Genomic DNA, 17,917 nt, shown 5'->3' with positions numbered 1-17,917 from the left:
GACTCTACACATGGACATCACCAGATGGTCAATACTGAAATCAGATTGATTACATTTTCATATCACTACCCCTATCAAAATCATATTCAAGACTCATTTTAAATGCTACTCCCCAGTTTGAGGGTTAGTGTACTTGATAAACCTACTCACAGATAAGTGGGAGATATGAGGGAAGTAAGATCCACCTATCTGGAGCTAAAGAGAGAGGCTGAAACCAGAGACGGGAATTTAAAAACTGTCAGAATAAAGTAGATGAGACGGACGAGGGTGAACATGCAGAGTGAAAGGAAGACACAGAGGAGGTACCCAATAAATAAATATCTGCTGCATTGAATCTAATATGAGGCTTCTTATAGGTGTATTATAGGAAATTTAAAGCAATTCTTATTTTGAGTGAAAAAAAAAAAACACTGAAAAAGGAAGAAGTATTTCCCTCTCAATTTCCTTCAAGTTGCACAAAAAAACTTAATTTAGAAAATTCCAGAAATATTCTAGAAACATTCACCATACATTGGAAATAAGCACACACAAAAGTCTCAGGAAAAATGATGAGAAAGCTGCACAGATCCTATTCTGGAATGTTTTACTTCAATCACTCAATTCTTTTTTAAAAAATAAATATCAGGAGTTGTGGTATATGGAGGGGGGCATATATCCTCAACATAAACAGAAATCTAAAAGCAATTTTCGGCAGCACATAAAGGCATGATTCAAATTTTACTCAATGCCTGAGTGACCTTCATTTTAAGATTTACATCGAACTAGAAAAATATTTAAAGATTATAAAAGATTCTTCCAATATTATGAGATCAGAAGGGAAGGGTTTGCTTATTTTAGCACTCTTCATAAAGACTAACTTTGTCTGTCAAGAAAATCTGCACTGAACTAAAATTAAAGGAAAATACTGTGGTCATACTGATGTGTTTATCTGGTTTTTACTCTTGTTTTTAAAAACAAAGTTATACAGTGAGCTCAGTCAAAATGAATACCCAGTACATTTTTGCAAGTCTCAAGAAAAGCACTACAACTATATACAGTTTCAGAGAGCATATAATTTTCTCTCAAATGCAATAACTTTTCCTCCAGCTTACAGTGAGGTCCTGGTTATATCCTGTATTAGGACAACCTGAGAAGAGCTCAATATACTACTTTACTCAATTAGCTTGACTCACAAAATCCCCTATGTTATCTGAAATGCAAGGATGGGCCACAACAAGAACAGAAGTCAATTGATGGTCCTTAGAGGACATAGCCTTGAGTTACGCTGACTGCACCAAGCCAAACCCTGTTATATTTTATGTGATTTTAGCTAAAAAAAGGAAGCCTGAAAAGTCACACTATGTTTTAATATAAATGGAAAATAAACAAGGGGTTGATTTAAGAAAGTAATTTAAATACACAGTATTAAAGAGTTATAAAATTATATTTCTTTTTCTCTTTGCATATATATGTATGCCCATATTGAGACAGTACGCGTGTATGTGTGTGTACAAATAATCCAGATACAAATAGTCAATATCAGCCATCTGAATTTCTACAATTTTATCATGAAGTAACATGTTCTTCAAAGTAGTCTTTCTCATAATGTACTTTAATGATCAGTTAAAGAGATAAAAATAATGCAGTTTAATTCTTTAAGAAGACATCTTGGATAAGAGTTCTGTATCCTCAACTGGCCTAAAAATATTCTGCAATCAAGATTTGGAGAAACCAAACTATCAATTATATTTGTTAAAAGATTAAGTATTTGGGGGATGACTGCTATGTGTATACCATGAGGGAAATTTTTTAAAATGTGAAATATTAGGAATAAATAATGCAAACAGAGTAACTCTGTTACAATTCATTTTCCATGGGAGTACTGAATACAAATAAAGGTTGTAAGCAACCAATAGGGCTTCCCTGGTAGCTCAGCTTGTAATAAATCCGCCTGCAATGCAGGAGATCCAGGTTCGATATCTGGGTTGGAAAGATCCCCTGGAGAAGGGTATGGCAACTCACTCCAGTATTCTTGCCTGGAAAATCCCATGGACAGAGGAGTCTGGTGGGCTATAATCCATGGGGAAACAAACAGTCAGACACGATCGAGTGAGTAAGCACAGCAAAAGCAACCAGTAAAAGTCAATACCATGTCAGTACACATTTTAAAGAGGGCTTACTTAATATTTTGAGTCAGTTACCGAAAGTAGTTTATCTGGTACAGATGCGTAAAAATAGCAAGTGTTCAGATTCGCTCCAGAGTGGATCTGGAATTATAAGGATTCAATCCAGAAAGAGTAAACCAGAATGAGCGTGCGCGTGCACACACACATACACCACCACCACCACCACCAAATTTCCTGGGCTGCCTACAACCACGGGAATTAGAATGGGGACCTAAAACTACTGAGACTGAAGGCCACCCATAGGATACTGAAAAGAGCAATCTGACCTGCTAAATAAGCTTTTTAGGAAAGAATGTGAAAGCAAAGTACACCACAAAGAATCAAGTAATTATGTATACAGTAAAACAGAGTAATGGCTAACACTCCAAAGTATATTGGATATGAGTTACTAGCAGTATTACTTCCTCCTGTGAGTCTTTCCCTCACACCATAATGGGAAAAAAAATGATAGAACTGACCATTTGCTTATTTATGCAAATGGTACCTTGTACCTTGTATGCATTCAATCACAAATTCTACACCATTGTAGTGCAAAATGGGATTGTAAGCTCTTGAAGGCAGGAGCTGTTCACTTTTACATCTCCATAACCTAGTACAGTGTGACACACAGTGACTTGCTATTTAATGATTCATTCTACTATGTATTAATTCCACAGTCACCTAATTTACATACTCTTAGACTAAATTAGCCTCTGTTGGGAATTCCCTGGCAGTTCAGTGGTTAGGACTCTGCACTTCTACTGACAGGGGCTGGGGTACAATCCTGCAAGCCACACACCTTGGCCAAAAACAAAAAAAAATTAGGCTCTATAAAAAGCCAGGGAAATTGATAATGAATATCTATATGAGTATTAACTAATATAGTTTATCCTAGGGTATATTTGATCAGCAGAACGTAAAAGGATAAAAAAACAGCATTAACTTTTTTTTTAGCATTAACTTTTGTGCAGGCCAATAGTCTAATGGGTTATAAACACACGCTTCTGAGAGAATGGCATTGAAACATGTTTATTATCAACTGTGAAACAGATCGCCAGTTCACGTTGGATGCATGAGACAAGTGCTCGGGGCTGGTACACTAGAATGACCCAGAGGGATGGGATGGGGAGGAGGTGGGAGGGGGGGTTCAGGATGGGGAACACATGTAAATCCATGGCTGACTCATGTCAATGTATGGCAAAAACCACTACAATATTGTAAAGTAATCAGCCTCCAACTAATAAAAATAAATGAAAAAATAAAATAAACACACCCTTCTGGCCTTGAGATAGAAAAGCAAATAAACCAAAAAAAAAACCCCTTCCCTCTTGTAAGCCCTGAAAATCAAAGATTTAACTAATACTGCCTTCCTTTGAAAAATATCAATATGGGGATACATTTTTAAATTTTAAAATAATTTAAACTCTAATCTAAGCTAGATTTTTCTAATTATTTATTGTTTATATTTCAATAGACACAAATCTTGACTCTAACTCTGGAACCCAAGAACTCTTAGGTTATAGCCACCAAAGAGTTTTCTGTGATGCAGGAATACCTCCATCTGCTGGAACTTTAGGTGTCTGTTAATTGTATAATCCCGGAAACTAAAAATCCAACTTTTTTTTGGTGGTGGGGTTAGATATTCTTCTATTTAATTACATTTCAACAAATATTTATCATGTGCTTAAGATGCGCCATGCCCTGTGCTATGTGATGTGAAAACCATGACAGGTTGAACTAAACTCCCTGACATCAAGAAACTCACAATCTAGAGGCAGGGAGAGATGTGTAAATAACCACCATAACTCAAGGGAACAAGTGACATACTTACAATACATATGCCATCATTTCTGAGGTTGAGACAGACTGGGCCATTGGGAATAATGTGTGAAAGTCCAGGAAGAAAGCTCTTTCCTGACAAAGGTTATGTGTCAAGGCTCAGCTGCCTTTCTGCTCCTCCATCAACCCAAAAGTTCAGGTGTGGAAAAACGGTGCAGCTGAGTATTGGACGCATTCAGGATACAGCTGCTAAATCTAAATCTATTTTGGCCCTACAAATGGAGCTGGATTTTGCCTGAAGGCTGCCAAATTCTAATTTAAGACATTGCCTTTCAAAAAACAGAATTAAAAAAAAATACTCATAATGAAAGTACCTTATGACCTAAATGATCCAGGGCACACATTACCTTTAAATATGATCCATAGTATTTCGTTACATATGAGCTGTCACACTGACTCAAAACCGTTATTTCTTGCTGAATGTCTTCAATTTCATCTTCGGCTTCCTCGAGGTCTATGATTTTAATAGCAACCACTTGCTGGGTACGGTTATCAATTCCTTTGAAAACTTCTCCAAAGGAGCCTTTTCCAATGCGTTCTAATTTTGTGAAGAGCTCTTCTGGATCGGCTATATTATTCTGAGGGGGCAGGGAGAGAAGAAAGGGAAGAACACAAACATTTTGTATCAAGGTTTTAAATGAAGGAAAATAAATCACGTAAGGCAATACCACATTTCTCTAAACGAAAGCATACAAATTCCCTTGACTCTCCACATGTGCTTTGTTAGAACAACTGTAACCCAAACGGTCAGCTAGTCCATATTCTATTGGATCACCCACATTAAATGGGCTTAGCTGATCCTGCTATCAGAAACAATCTCATACAGCAAATGTTGTCTCTGGTGCATGCCAAAGGGCAAGACTCTTTTTAGAATAAAGCAGCTGACCATACACAATTTGCACATTAGTGCAATGGTAGTGACAGGGAGAGAATACCTAACCTACTGTAGGTAGGTGCGTCATTAAAATTCTTACATTCCACCAGCAAAGTATTACCTTTAAACTCTCCGACTTGGACAACCCAATCACAGCACCTGTACTTGAAAACCACCCTGTAAACTGCACAGAACAAAAAGACCCAAGAATCTACAAGTCTTTTTTCTTCTTCTTCTTCTTTATTTGGGATCCTATCTGCATGTGTGGCTCAGATGGTAAAGAATCTGCCTGCAATGCAGAAGGTCTGGGTTTAATTCCTGGGTCGGGAAGATCCCCTGGAGAAGGGAATGGCTACCTACTTCAGTATTCTTGCCTGGAACATCCCATGGACAGAGAAGTCCATGGGGTTGTATAGAGTAGGATATATGACTAAGCAACTAACACAACTTTCATCTGTATGTAATGCTCTCATCAATGGCTGAAAGTAAAATTCCAGAATAAGTCAATATTTTGCTATAGCAAAATCTGAATCAAGCATAACTTTTTCGGTTAACAAATGTATTGGCGAGACTTAGATTTTATAACTTCACTGTCCTTCCTTGACTCAGAAATATGCTTTATCTAATAGTGCACATTTTTTATTTCAAATTTGACTCCCACAGGATAACCCTTAACCTTCCTTAAATTCATATTGCTGAATATATACTGCTGATCAAGTAGAAAAAGGGATTTCCAAACCTTATTTCCAAACCAAAGGGCATGTTACTAAGTAATTTTACTTTTTCATGGAAGGGCATTTTCTTTTAAATATAATAGCAGTGTGCACATGTCAATCTAATTTATACTTAACTGCCTTATTAGTCTACATCTAAAACTTTGAGTTCCTTCAAAATATAGAAGAATGTAATATAGTTCTAACTTGTCTATTTAATTTGTTAATTGCACGTTGATTATCTGTTCATTTATTACAATTTAACCTGGTCATCAATTTCAGGAGGCAAATTATAGAGTTATTAGCATATTCCCCTAATATCTTTTTTATTAGACAAATAGATCATTAACATTATTTTTCTCTCAAGTTCATTGTACCATCATCACCAAATAGACCCAGTAAACTGCCTGCTTTTGAGTAACTTAAATACTTATGACTGATTTTATTTTATTTATTTTTTCATTTATTTTTATTAGTTGGAGGCTAATTACTTTATAATATTGTAGTGGTTTTTGCCATACATTGACATGAATCAGTCATGGATTTACATATGACTGATTTTAAAGAATTTCATCAATTTTTCTCGTTTCGACCTGCCTAAAAGACAGTTTACACATGACCTGCTTAATTTATAAGCTTCCCCATTCTCCTTGGTTGGACTTTTTCCATTTTTAAAAGACAACTTTCCATGTATGCCACAGTCTCTTTGGTATGGCAAGCTACTTGTTATTTCCACCCACCTCCAGTACTCACATGGGATAAATACATCTTCAGCTGCCCATATGGGCTTTAAAAAATAGTTTAGACTTCTGTAAAGTGAAAATGTTTCTTTAATGCCAACATTTTGTTATAATACCTTCTACAAAACTTGAGTACCATCATTATTGATTAACTTGGTGCTTAATTTCTTACCAAGACAATGTGATTACTATCACATAATAGCTAACCCACAAGTTACTTCTTCCTACTTTTGGCAATGTTTCTTTTCTTTCCAGTAGCTTGTGGCAAAAATACTCACCAAATAGCTCAGTGATAGGTTCATCACCTTATAGTTTCCTAAATTCAGTGAATTTGGAAAAATAAAAAGAGCAAATCTTTCAGGTTTTCTGATGTAACTACAAAATACTCTAAAAGTTATAAATATACCATTGGTTACAAAGTAGACAATATGTACTTTCTGATAACTCATTCTGGACTACAAGGTATAATACTGCATAATGAGATTTTTTTTTGTTCTTGGAAGAAACAAAGATTAAATCCTAATCTTCCTAATTCATGTTTTAAAAGGATTTGACTGAAACCACCACCCCGAGGGAGAACACAGCTGTTCTTGCTTTCTATAATAAATGGGTTCCTGAAAGTATGTAAATCAAAGATTTAAAAATCAAGTCACATTTTGAATTTTAAACATGCTCTGAAGTGAATCCTAATTCATCAGTGTAATTTAAGATTTTAAATCAAGGAATACAAAGTTGGAAAAAGAGAAAGATCTATCATTTATACAACATTTGCATTTCCCAATCTTTCATTGGGGGACTAAAATATTATTGTTTGGGGGTTTTCTCATACAAAACCCCAACTTTCAGAGTGAAGGAAATCTTGAAAACAAGTTTTCACTAGTTATAACCTCACCTCCCTGACTTCCTAAATCTGGAATAGACAATACCTAAGTTCTAATTCCCCATTCACCACGTCACCAGCTTCTTAAACCAAAGTATCCTAAGTCTTTATTAAGACATATTTCTTTCCGGCTTTTCATGCAAGGGCAAAAGTCAAGTAAATAAATGGTAAACACTCCAAGCAATGCAATTTTAAAACCACCTTATAAAGACACTGGTTTGCCCAATCATTCACATTCACTCTTCTTTAGAGCCTCTGAGAAAATCAAGTCAGCTCCCTCTCAACCCAAATCAAATATTCTTTTAAGAATATTAAAATGTTTAAATCTATCTCTACTGCAAATGAATTTATTGCAATATCTGTGTTTGCATTGCTTTCTCAAAGCCATAGCCCAGGAAGGAGCTCTAAGTTCTGCAACAGTAAAAAGGATGAATGGCTAAATTCATGTCACATTTACTCACAACTAATGGTAGGTGATTTATACATGCTGCACAAAAATGGGTCTGTGAAAATGAAAACCTCAGAGATCCACCTCAGGACATTCTCGTTATTCCCTGACCTTCATCACCTGTCCTTTGCTTGGATTTGAACTCTTCAGCTATAGGGACATTGTTGCAAATTGAAGTCTTAGACAGAGGGTATGATCACCACTAAAACAACAATGATAATGATAACAACAACCTTTTACTATGGAAATATTCTTAGAAAGTCCAAAGGGAAAAAATGGAGGATGATCATCTTGTCTCTCATGGAAAGTCAGGGGCAGATGGGTGGGAGATCAAGATGGCAGAGTATGAGGATGCTGAGTTCACCTTCTTCCACGAACACATCGAAAGACATCTACACGTGAAACAACTCTTGTTGAAAACAATCTGGAACCTTTATGGCTCTTCTACAACCAAGGTTACAAACAAAGAATGCACAGAGTTGGGTAGGGAAGGGAGGAAATGCAATCTGGCCAGGACAAGTGCCTATAGTAAGGGACACACAAGAGGAGGGGGATTTCACAGTCTTAGGGATCCTCCCTGGGGAATGATGGGTTAAAGATACATGTTGGGCATGACTCTGGGAAGACAGCCCCCTTAGCTGGTTTGAAAACCACTGGGACTTACCAGAGGGCTGCAAGAAACCAACACTCTGCTCGTGAAGCACATGCACACGCTTGCTTACTCTCACGGAACAAGGCAGAGCAAACAGACTGAAAACTACCTGGGCTCCTGGCTGCTTTCCCACAACTGCCACAGCCTGTTCCCCAGCCTGGCCGGGTGCCCCCTCCAGCTCCTCTCGCTCCAGTGCAGCGCACTGCGGCAAAGGCTGCCGCCGCCAAGAAGAGTGTTCACTCTCAGAGAGAAGGAAGCTGCCTTGGGCACATCCCTGCCTCTGAACAGGGAGAAGGAAGCCATTACCAGCATGCACGCCAGGAAACAGCCTGAAAATTGCCTGGGGCTCTGACGGACTTGCGAGGACGATCTCGGCACTTACCCTGGCCTGTCCCGCAGGCCTCTGCTAGTCCCTGTTGTTCTGCTGCTGCTCCCCACTAGGGCAGAGGTGCCACTGCCAGGGGGGATGCGCACACTTGAAACGGAATCAGCGAGGACCGCATCCTCAGGGCTTCTGCTCCAGTACCTGGAGCACCAACTCTGCCCCCAGTGGGGAGGTGATGGCCATTGAGCACAGGAGAAGCCCTGGCTCTAGCCAATCCATCTCTAGCCCCACCTTCTACCACGGTGATAGCTGCCAGCACACCCCGGGCGAAGGTGCGACTCCTGCTCACGTCAGACTCAGCTCTCCCACCAAAGCCACGGGGTACGTGGAGACTGCACAGGGATGCTCCCACACAAGCAACTTTATAGAGACAGAGATGTTAGGGGAAGAGGATTCAAAAATGTAGATATTTTAGAATGCGGTTGACCTTATATGACTACCAGTTTAAAACAAGTAGATATAGTAATAGGTCGACATATAGGAACCTGATGGTAACCACCTATCAAAAATCTACCACAGATTAAAAAAAAATAAAACTAAAAAGAAAGGACCATACCACTAAAGAAAATCATCAATCAACAAGGGAAGAAACAGAAGAAATGAACAGATAACTACCAAAACAACTGGAAAAGAAGTAATAAAACAGCAATAACGACATACCTATAAATAATTACTTTAAATGCCAATGGAATAAATGCTCCAATCAAATAGGGTACCTACTGTATAGCACAGGGAACTCTTCTCAATGCTCTGTAATGACCTATATGGGAGAAAAATCTAGAGCAGGTATTTATTTATACATAACTAATTCACTTTGCTGTACAGCAGAAACTAACACAACATTGTAATTCAACTAGACTCCAGTAAAAAGAAAAAAAAGATAAAGAGAAGCTGATTGGATAAGATAACGAGACCCATATATATGCTATACAAGAGACTCACCTCACCAGCAATACCACTTCTGGGCATACACACTGAGGAAACCAGATCTGAAAGAGACACATGCACCCCAATGTTCATCGCAGCACTGTTTATAATAGCCAGGACATGGAAGCAACCTAGATGCCCATCAGCAGATGAATGGATAAGGAAGCTGTGGTACATATACACCATGGAATTTTACTCAGCCATTAAAAAGAATTCATTTGAACCAGTCCTAATGAGATGGATGAAAACTGGAGCCCTTATACAGAGTGAAGTAAGCCAGAAAGATAAAGAACATTACAGCATACTAACACATATATATGGAAACTTAGAAAGATGGTAACGATAACCCTATATGCAAAAACAGAAAAAGAGACACAGAAATACAGAACAGACTTTTGAACTCTGTGGGAGAAGGTGAGGGTGGGATGTTTCAAAAGAACAGCATGTATACTATCTATGGTGAAACAGATCACCAGCCCAGGTGGGATGCATGAGACAAGTGCTCCGGCCTGGTGCACTGGGAAGACCCAGAGGAATCGGGTGGAGAGGGAGATGGGAGGGGGGATCGGGATGGGGAATAAGTGTAAATCTATGGCTGATTCATATCAATGTATGACAAAACCCACTGAAATGTTGTGAAGTAATTAGCCTCCAACTAATAAAAAAATTAAAAAAAAAAAAAAAGAGACTCACCTCAGAGCTAAAGACACACACAGATTGGAAGTGAGAGGGTAGAAAAAGATATTTCTTGCAAACGGAAATGACAAGAAAGGAAGGATAGCACTACACATATCAGACAAATAGACTTTATAACAAAAGACAAAGAAGGGCATTATATAATGATAAATAGATCAATACAAGAAGATATTATATTCATTTAGATATATGTACCCAATACAGGAGAACCTAAATAATATAAAGCAAATATTAACAGACTTAAAAGGAGAAACTGATAGTAATACAACAATAGTAGGGAACTTTTGACACTGCACTTACATCAATGAACATATCATCCAGACAAGAAAATGAATAAGGCAACAACGGCCTTAAATGACACAATAGACAAGTTGGATTTAATAGGTACTGACTTATAGGACATTCCATCCCCAGAGAGCAGAAAACAGGTACTTTTCAAGTGTACAGGAAACATTCTCCAGGATAGATCACAAGGCCACAAAACAAGTCTCTCAACAAATTTAAGAGAACAGAAATTACATTAAGCATTTTTTTCCAATTACAATGGTATAAAACTAGGAATGAATTACAAAAGAAAAACGGGAAAAGCACAAAGAGGTGGAGACTAAACAATACACTATTAAAAGACCAATGGATCAATGAAGAAATCAAAAAGGATATCAGAAAATACTTCAAGACAAATGAAAATGGAAACGCAACTTTCAAAAAATCTATGGGAAGCAGCAAATGCAGGTCTAAGAGGGAAGTTTACAGTAGTGATACAGGCCTCCCTCAATAAAAAAATCTCAAACAGACTAACCTACTGTCTAAAGAAACAGAAAAAGAACAAAGCTGAGAGTCACCAGAAGGAAGGAAATAATAAAGATCAGAGAAGAAATAAATAGAGACTAAAGAACAATAGAAAAAAATCAATGAAACCAGGACTTGTTTTTGAAAGCATAAACAAAACTGAAAACCCCTAAATAGGCTTACCAAGAAGAAAGAGGACCCAAAAGAACAAATAAGAAATGAAAGAGGAGAGATTACAAGCAATATCACAAAGATACAAAAAATCCTAAAGAGAGTACTAAAAACAATTATATGCCAATAAATTGGATACCTAGAAGAAATGGACAAATTTTTAGAGACATGCAACCTGCAAAGACTGAATTAAGAAGAAATAATTAACAGCCTGATCACCACTAATGAAACTGAATTTGTAATAATAATAAAAACTCCCAGCAAAAAAAAAAAAAAAAAATCCAGGACTGGATGGCTTCACAGGGGAATTCAACCAAACATATAAAGAAGAGCTAATGCCTGTCCTCAAACTATTCCAAAAAACTGAACAGAATGGAACACTCCTAAATTCATTCTGTAGGTCACCACTACTGTGATACCAAAACCAGACAAATATACTGCAAGAAAAGAAAATTTCAGGCCAATATCTTTGATGAATATAGATTAAAAAATCCTCAACAAAATATTAGCAAACTTCATATACCACGATCAAGTAGGATTTATTCCAGGGATGCAAAATTGGTTCAATAGTCACAAATCAATCACTTAATATACCACATTAACAGTAGGAATGATAAAAATCACATGATCATCTCAACAGATGCAGAGAAAGCATCTGTTGACAAAGTTCAACTTTTGACAAAGTTCAACATCCATTTACAATAAAAACTCTCATCAAAGGTGGTACAAGGGAACACATATCATCATAATAAGGGTTATTTACGACAAGCTCATGGCTAAAATCATACTCAATGATAAAAGGTTCAAAATTTTTCCTCCAAAATCAGGAATCAATTTAGTTCAGTCGCTCAGTCGTGTCCGACTCTTTGCAATGCCATAGACTGCAGCACGCCAGGCTTCCCTGTCCATCAGCAACTCTTGGACCTTGCTCAAACTCACGTCCATCAAGTCGGTGGTGCCATACAACTATCTAGGATAATCACTCTCACCACTTCTATCTAACATTATATTGGAAGTCTTAGTCACAGCAATCAAATGAGAAAAAGAAATAAAAGACATCTAAACTTGAAGGAAAGAAGTAAAGCTGTTACTATTTGCAAATGACATAATACTTTATATAGAAAACCCTAAAGTCTCCACCAAAAACAGAGAATAAATAACATAGTAAAGTTACAGGATACAAGATTATATACAAAAATCTGTTGTTTTCATTTTTTGACTAATTTTATTTTTTAATTGGTGGAAAATTGCTTTACAATATTGTCTTGGTTTCTGCTGTACAACAATGTAAATCTGCCATAATTACATTACACTACTAATGAACTATCAAAAAAGAAATTTTAAAATACCATTTAAAATTGCAGCAAAAAGAATAAAATATTCCAGAAAAAATTTAACCAAGGAGGTGAAACATCTGTACTCTGAAAACTATAAAACACTGACAAAGGAAACTGAAGATGATACAAATAAATGGAAAGTTATCTTTCGTGTTCATGGGTTGGAAGAATTGATATTATTAAAAATGTCTATATTACCAAAAGTAATCTACAGACTTACTACAATCCCTATAAAATTATCCATGACTTTTTTTTTATAGAACTAGAACAAATAATTGTAAACTTTATGTGGAACCACAAAAGACCCTGAATAGCCAAGGCAATCTTGAGAAAAAATAAGAAAGCTGGAGGTGTGCTACCTGACTTCAAACTACGACAAGTCTATAGTAATCAAACCAGTTTGGTACTGGCACAAAAACAGACACACAGATCAATGGAACAGAATAGAGGGCTCAGAAATAGGCTTCTACATTTATGGTCAATTAGTCTATGCCAAATTAGTCTATGCCAGTTTTCATTCCAATCCCAAAGAAAGGCAATGCCAAAGAATGTTCAAACTACTGCACAACTGCACTCATCTCACACGCTAGTAAAGTAATGCTCAAAATTCTCCAAGCCAGGCTTCAGCAATACGTGAACTGTGAACTTCCAGATGTTCAAGCTGGTTTTAGAAAAGGCAGAGGAACCAGAGATCAAATTGCCAACATCTGCTGGATCATCAAAAAAGCAAGAGAGTTCCAGAAAAACATCTATTTCTGCTTTATTGACTATGCCAAAGCCTTTGACTGTGTGGATCACAATAAACTGTGGAAAATTCTGAAAGAGATGGGAATACCAGACCACCTGACCTGCCTCTTGAGAAACCTATATGCAGGTCAGGAAGCAACAGTTAGAACTGGACATGGAACAACAGACTGGTTCCAAATAGGAAAAGGAGTACATCAAGGCTGTATATTGTCACCCTGCTTATTTAACTTATATGCAGAGTACATCACGAGAAATGCTGGGCTGGAAGAAGCACAAGCTGGAATCAAGATTGCCGGGAGAAATAGCAATACCCTCAGATATGCAGATGACACCACCCTTATGGCAGAAAGTGAAGAGGAACTAAAAAGCCTCTTGATGAAAGCAAAAGAGGAGAGTGAAAAAGTTGGCTTAAAGCTCAACATTCAGAAAACTAAGATCATGGCATCTGGTTCCATCATTTCATGGGAAATATGTGGGGAACCAGTGGAAACAGTGGCTGACTTTATTTTTGGGGGCTCCAAAATTACTGCAGATGGTGATTGCAGCCATGAAATTAAAAGAGGCTTACTCCTTGGAAGGAAAGTTATGACAACCTAGAGAGCATATTGAAAAGCAGAGACATTACTTTGTCAACAAAGATCCGTCTAGTCAAGGCTATGGTTTTTCCAGTAGTCATGTATGGATGAGAGAGTTGGACTGTGAAGAAAACTGAGCGTTGAAGAATTGATGCTTTTGAACTGTGGTGTTGGAGAAGACTCTTGAGAGTCCCTTGGACTGCAAGGAGATCCAACCAGTCCATCCTAAAGGAGATCAGTCCTGGGTGTTCATTGGAAGGACTGATGCTGAACCTGAAACTCCAACACTTTGGCCACCTCATGCGAAGAGTTGACTCATTGGAAAAGACCCTGATGCTGGGAGGGATTGGGGGCAGGAGGAGAAGGGGACGACAGAGGATGAGATGGCTGGATGGCATCATCGACCCGATGGACATGAGTTTGAGTAATCTCTGGGAGTTGGTGATCTACAGGGAGGCCTGGCAAGCTGTGATTCATGGAGTCACAAAGAGTTGGACACGACGGAGCAACTGAACTGACTGACTGACTGAATCTATGCCAAAAGAGGCAATATTATACAATGATGAAAAGACAGTCCGTTCAATAAGTGGTGCTGGGACAATTGGACAATTACATGTTAAACAATGAAATTAGGAGAACAAGATGGCAGAGAAGTAGGTGGAGGTGGAGTACATCTCTCTCCACAGATACATCAGGAATACACCTTCAGACACCAAAGTGCATGCAGAACAGCAGCTGAGAGCAGACAGGAGTGCCTGACCAGTGGAAAAGAATATATAGAACCATGCAAAGCTCGGCAGGATGAAGGAACTAGGGGGAAAAACAGAGGTGTCAGTAAGACTGGACCTACCTTTGATGGGTGTGGGAACTGAAGCAGGAGTCCAATCCCCACACTGGGGCAATTGTCTGAGTCAGAGGAGAAACACTTAAGGCTGAGAGTGAAACAGCTGATCTGTGGCCGCCTAAATGGAATGAGAATCAGACAGTCCTTGCCACAGCCATACACACCCTGGACAGGGACGCAGGTCCCCTAGAAGGCGCAGTGGCTGGGAGCTGGAGCTTAGGGACTGTGGAGCAATCCCCGGGTGAGGGCTTCTTTTGACTATGGAGAGACGGACCGAGGGGACATGAGGGAGCAGACTGTGGTGGGAAATGCCTATGGAGGAAAGCCAGGCAGCCATGGAAGCAAGGCAGTAGTGCTGAGTCACATGGAGCGGGTAGGGCCATCACCACAGCCTCTCTCTCCCCACACGCCAGCATCTGCAGCTGAACAATAGAGAGGCTGGCCCATCAAGTATCCGATACACAGAACTACAGAGCAGGACCCCACCCAGGGTGCCCCTTTAAGTGACTGGTGCACTGATCTACAAGTAGGGCCCCAGCCAGGGGGCCCCTCTATGTGCCTGACGTGCCAAACAACAGAGAAGGACCCCAGGCAAGGGAGCCCTCTAAGTGCCTAAAGCGGCAGAGCTACGGAGAAAGAGTAGCCAAAGAGGCCTTCCGAACGCCAGCTACCAGAAGCCCCAAAAAAGGATCCAATAGGGCCATGACTCCTGCAGCCGAGGCGGTCTGCGTCCTGCACACGTGGGGCCACGAGGGTCCCGAGAAGCCAAGCAGCTGAGCCACCTTCACACTCAACCCTCACTGGGGCAGAGCTGCCACAGGCAAAAAAAGTCTTGCGTCTATGCACGCAGGGTCACTTTGGTCGTGTCCAACTTTTTGTGACCCTGTGGACTGTGGTCTACCAGCCTTCTCTGTCAGGGGGGTTCTTCAGACAAGAATACTAGAGCGTATAGGCCAATACTGGCTTCCATACTCTTCTAGAGCACTAGATTTCCTGCTGCCCTAGCTGCCAACTCCTCTGAGTACCCAGTGCTGCCAGAACCCCTGCGACCCAAGCAGCTGCACCACCTCCGCACCTGGCCCTCACTGGGGCAAACCCAAGTCCTCCAGGGCAGACTCAGGAGCAAACCCCAGTGGACGACCCACATGCAGAGGTGGAAATAAAACCACAGTTGAAACCCAGGGGCAGGGTGGCAAAGGAAGAAGACCCAAAACCTTCCCACCAGCTGTACAAGCTACAGATTAAATCCACACAATCAACTAGGCAGACTCTGTATCTATGGAATCTATAAAAGGACACTGAGAGCTCCCACAAAAGAAAACACACTAGTTCCGATTGCTGTGGACACTGGAGGCCAGAATACACAGGAGTAGGACCAGATTAGAATCTGAGCTGCCCCCACAACAGGTCCAGAGACCAGTACGGTGTTGGAGGGCATCCTAGGAAGGTGAGGTGGATTGTGACTCCCAGCAAGGGAAAGGACCCTGACAGCAGTGACTCAAGAAAAACATTTATTATTCTTATGTTTTTACCTGTTTGCTAGTTTCTTTTGGATATTTTTTTCTCCCCTCCCCCCACTGTTGTAGTTGTTGATTTTATTGGCACTATGAAATCTAATTAAGCTTTTGAGTTTTTTTTTTAAATCACACTTTCTATTGTTGTTACAAACCTCTGCCTCTTTTCTCTTTTTCTAATTTTAATTTTAAACTTTTTTAAACCTATTATTTTTTTAACATTTATTCCTTTGTTTGCTTTTCCTATTGTTCTTTTCCCCTTCCAGTTAATCTTTAGTGCATATAAATCTTCTTTATCTACCTCTATTTAACTTTTGAATATCTATTCTTCCTTTCTTTCCTTTCCTCTCAACCTATTTGTTAGTTTTGTTTTCATTGCTTTATTCTCTACTTGGCACCTTGCTTTAGTTTTGTTTTTCAGTTTGTGCTTTAGTTAGTTTTGTTCTTAACTGGTAGATTTGGTTTCCTTTGTTCACCGGGTCAATCTATTTTACTTTACTTTTGTTGAACTGTTTTGAGTTTGCTTATTGGTATATATGTGTATACTCTGTTATTTTAATTATTATTTGCCTGATTTTGTAACTGCCATGTGTTTGGGGTTTGTCTTTAGTTGCTCATTTTTGGGTATTGGTTTTAATCTTACTTAATTCCATAACAAACCACTTGTGGAATCTTTGTTCCTGACCAGAGATCAAGCCCTGAGCCTCTGCAGTGGGAGCACTGACTCCAAGACCCTATACTACCATAAAACTAACCCTAGGGAGTATCAAATAGTAAGAACTCACACAAAGGAAACCACTTGAATACAAGACCTGGCATCACCTAACCACCAGCAGCACCCTCCAGTAGCACCACCAGTAGCACCAGTAGCAGGATGCCTCGTCCAAACAACAAAGAAAACAAAAATACAAACCCAATCATCAGAAGACAGGATTACCACTTCACTCAGGCTTGCCCATCAGAGGAAAGAACAAAAGAAAACTCAGCACAAATCTCACCCTATATGAAGCTTACACAAACCACTGCACCAATCTTAGGAGGGCAGAAACCAAAATGAAAGAATTCAACCTTGAAGCCTAGGAAAAGGAGACCTCAAACACAGTAAGTTGAAAAATCAATAATGAAAAGGCAGAGAAATACTGCACAAATGAAGGAACAAACTAGAAACACAGAGGTCCAAATAACTGAGGAGGAAACAGGCAAACTACCTGAAAAAGAATTCAGAATAATGATAGTAAAGATGATAAAAAAAAAAAAAACCTTGAAAACAGAAAGGAGAAAATGCAAGAATCAATTAACAAAGACCTAGAAGAATTAAAGAATAAACATACAGAGACAAACAACACAAATACTGAAATTGAAAATACCCTAGAAGGAATCAATAGCAGAATATCTGAAGAAGAAGAACAAATCAGTGAGCTGGAAGATAAAATGGTGGAAATAACTTCTGAAGAGCAGAATAAAGTAAAAAGAATGAAAAGAACTGAGGATAGTCTGAGAGACCTCTGGGAGCATATCAAACACACCAACATTCGAATTATAGGGGTCCCAGAAGAAGAGAAAAAGAAAGGGTATGAGAAAATCTTAAGAGATTATAGTTGAAAATTTCCCCATATGGAAAAGAAAATAGTCAATCAAGTCC

The 17,917-nt window shown here is 39.0% G+C and overlaps 1 protein-coding gene across 1 annotated transcript in view; it reads right to left on the bottom strand.

Moving 5' to 3' along the window:
* STK26 (serine/threonine kinase 26) overlaps positions 1 to 17,917 on the bottom strand; it is a 67,994-nt gene that overhangs the window by 17,912 nt on the left and 32,165 nt on the right. The window contains exon 3 of the mRNA XM_043457677.1: positions 4,331 to 4,561. Within this exon, the coding sequence (XP_043313612.1) occupies positions 4,331 to 4,561 (231 nt within the window). The remainder of the gene's footprint in view (positions 1 to 4,330; positions 4,562 to 17,917) is intronic.

The sequence above is a fragment of the Cervus canadensis genome, chromosome X (assembly GCF_019320065.1).
Source record: "Cervus canadensis isolate Bull #8, Minnesota chromosome X, ASM1932006v1, whole genome shotgun sequence".
Lineage (NCBI taxonomy): Eukaryota > Metazoa > Chordata > Mammalia > Artiodactyla > Cervidae > Cervus > Cervus canadensis.
Note: the sequence above shows the minus strand (reverse complement) of the source record. Positions and strands in the feature narration are given on the sequence as shown.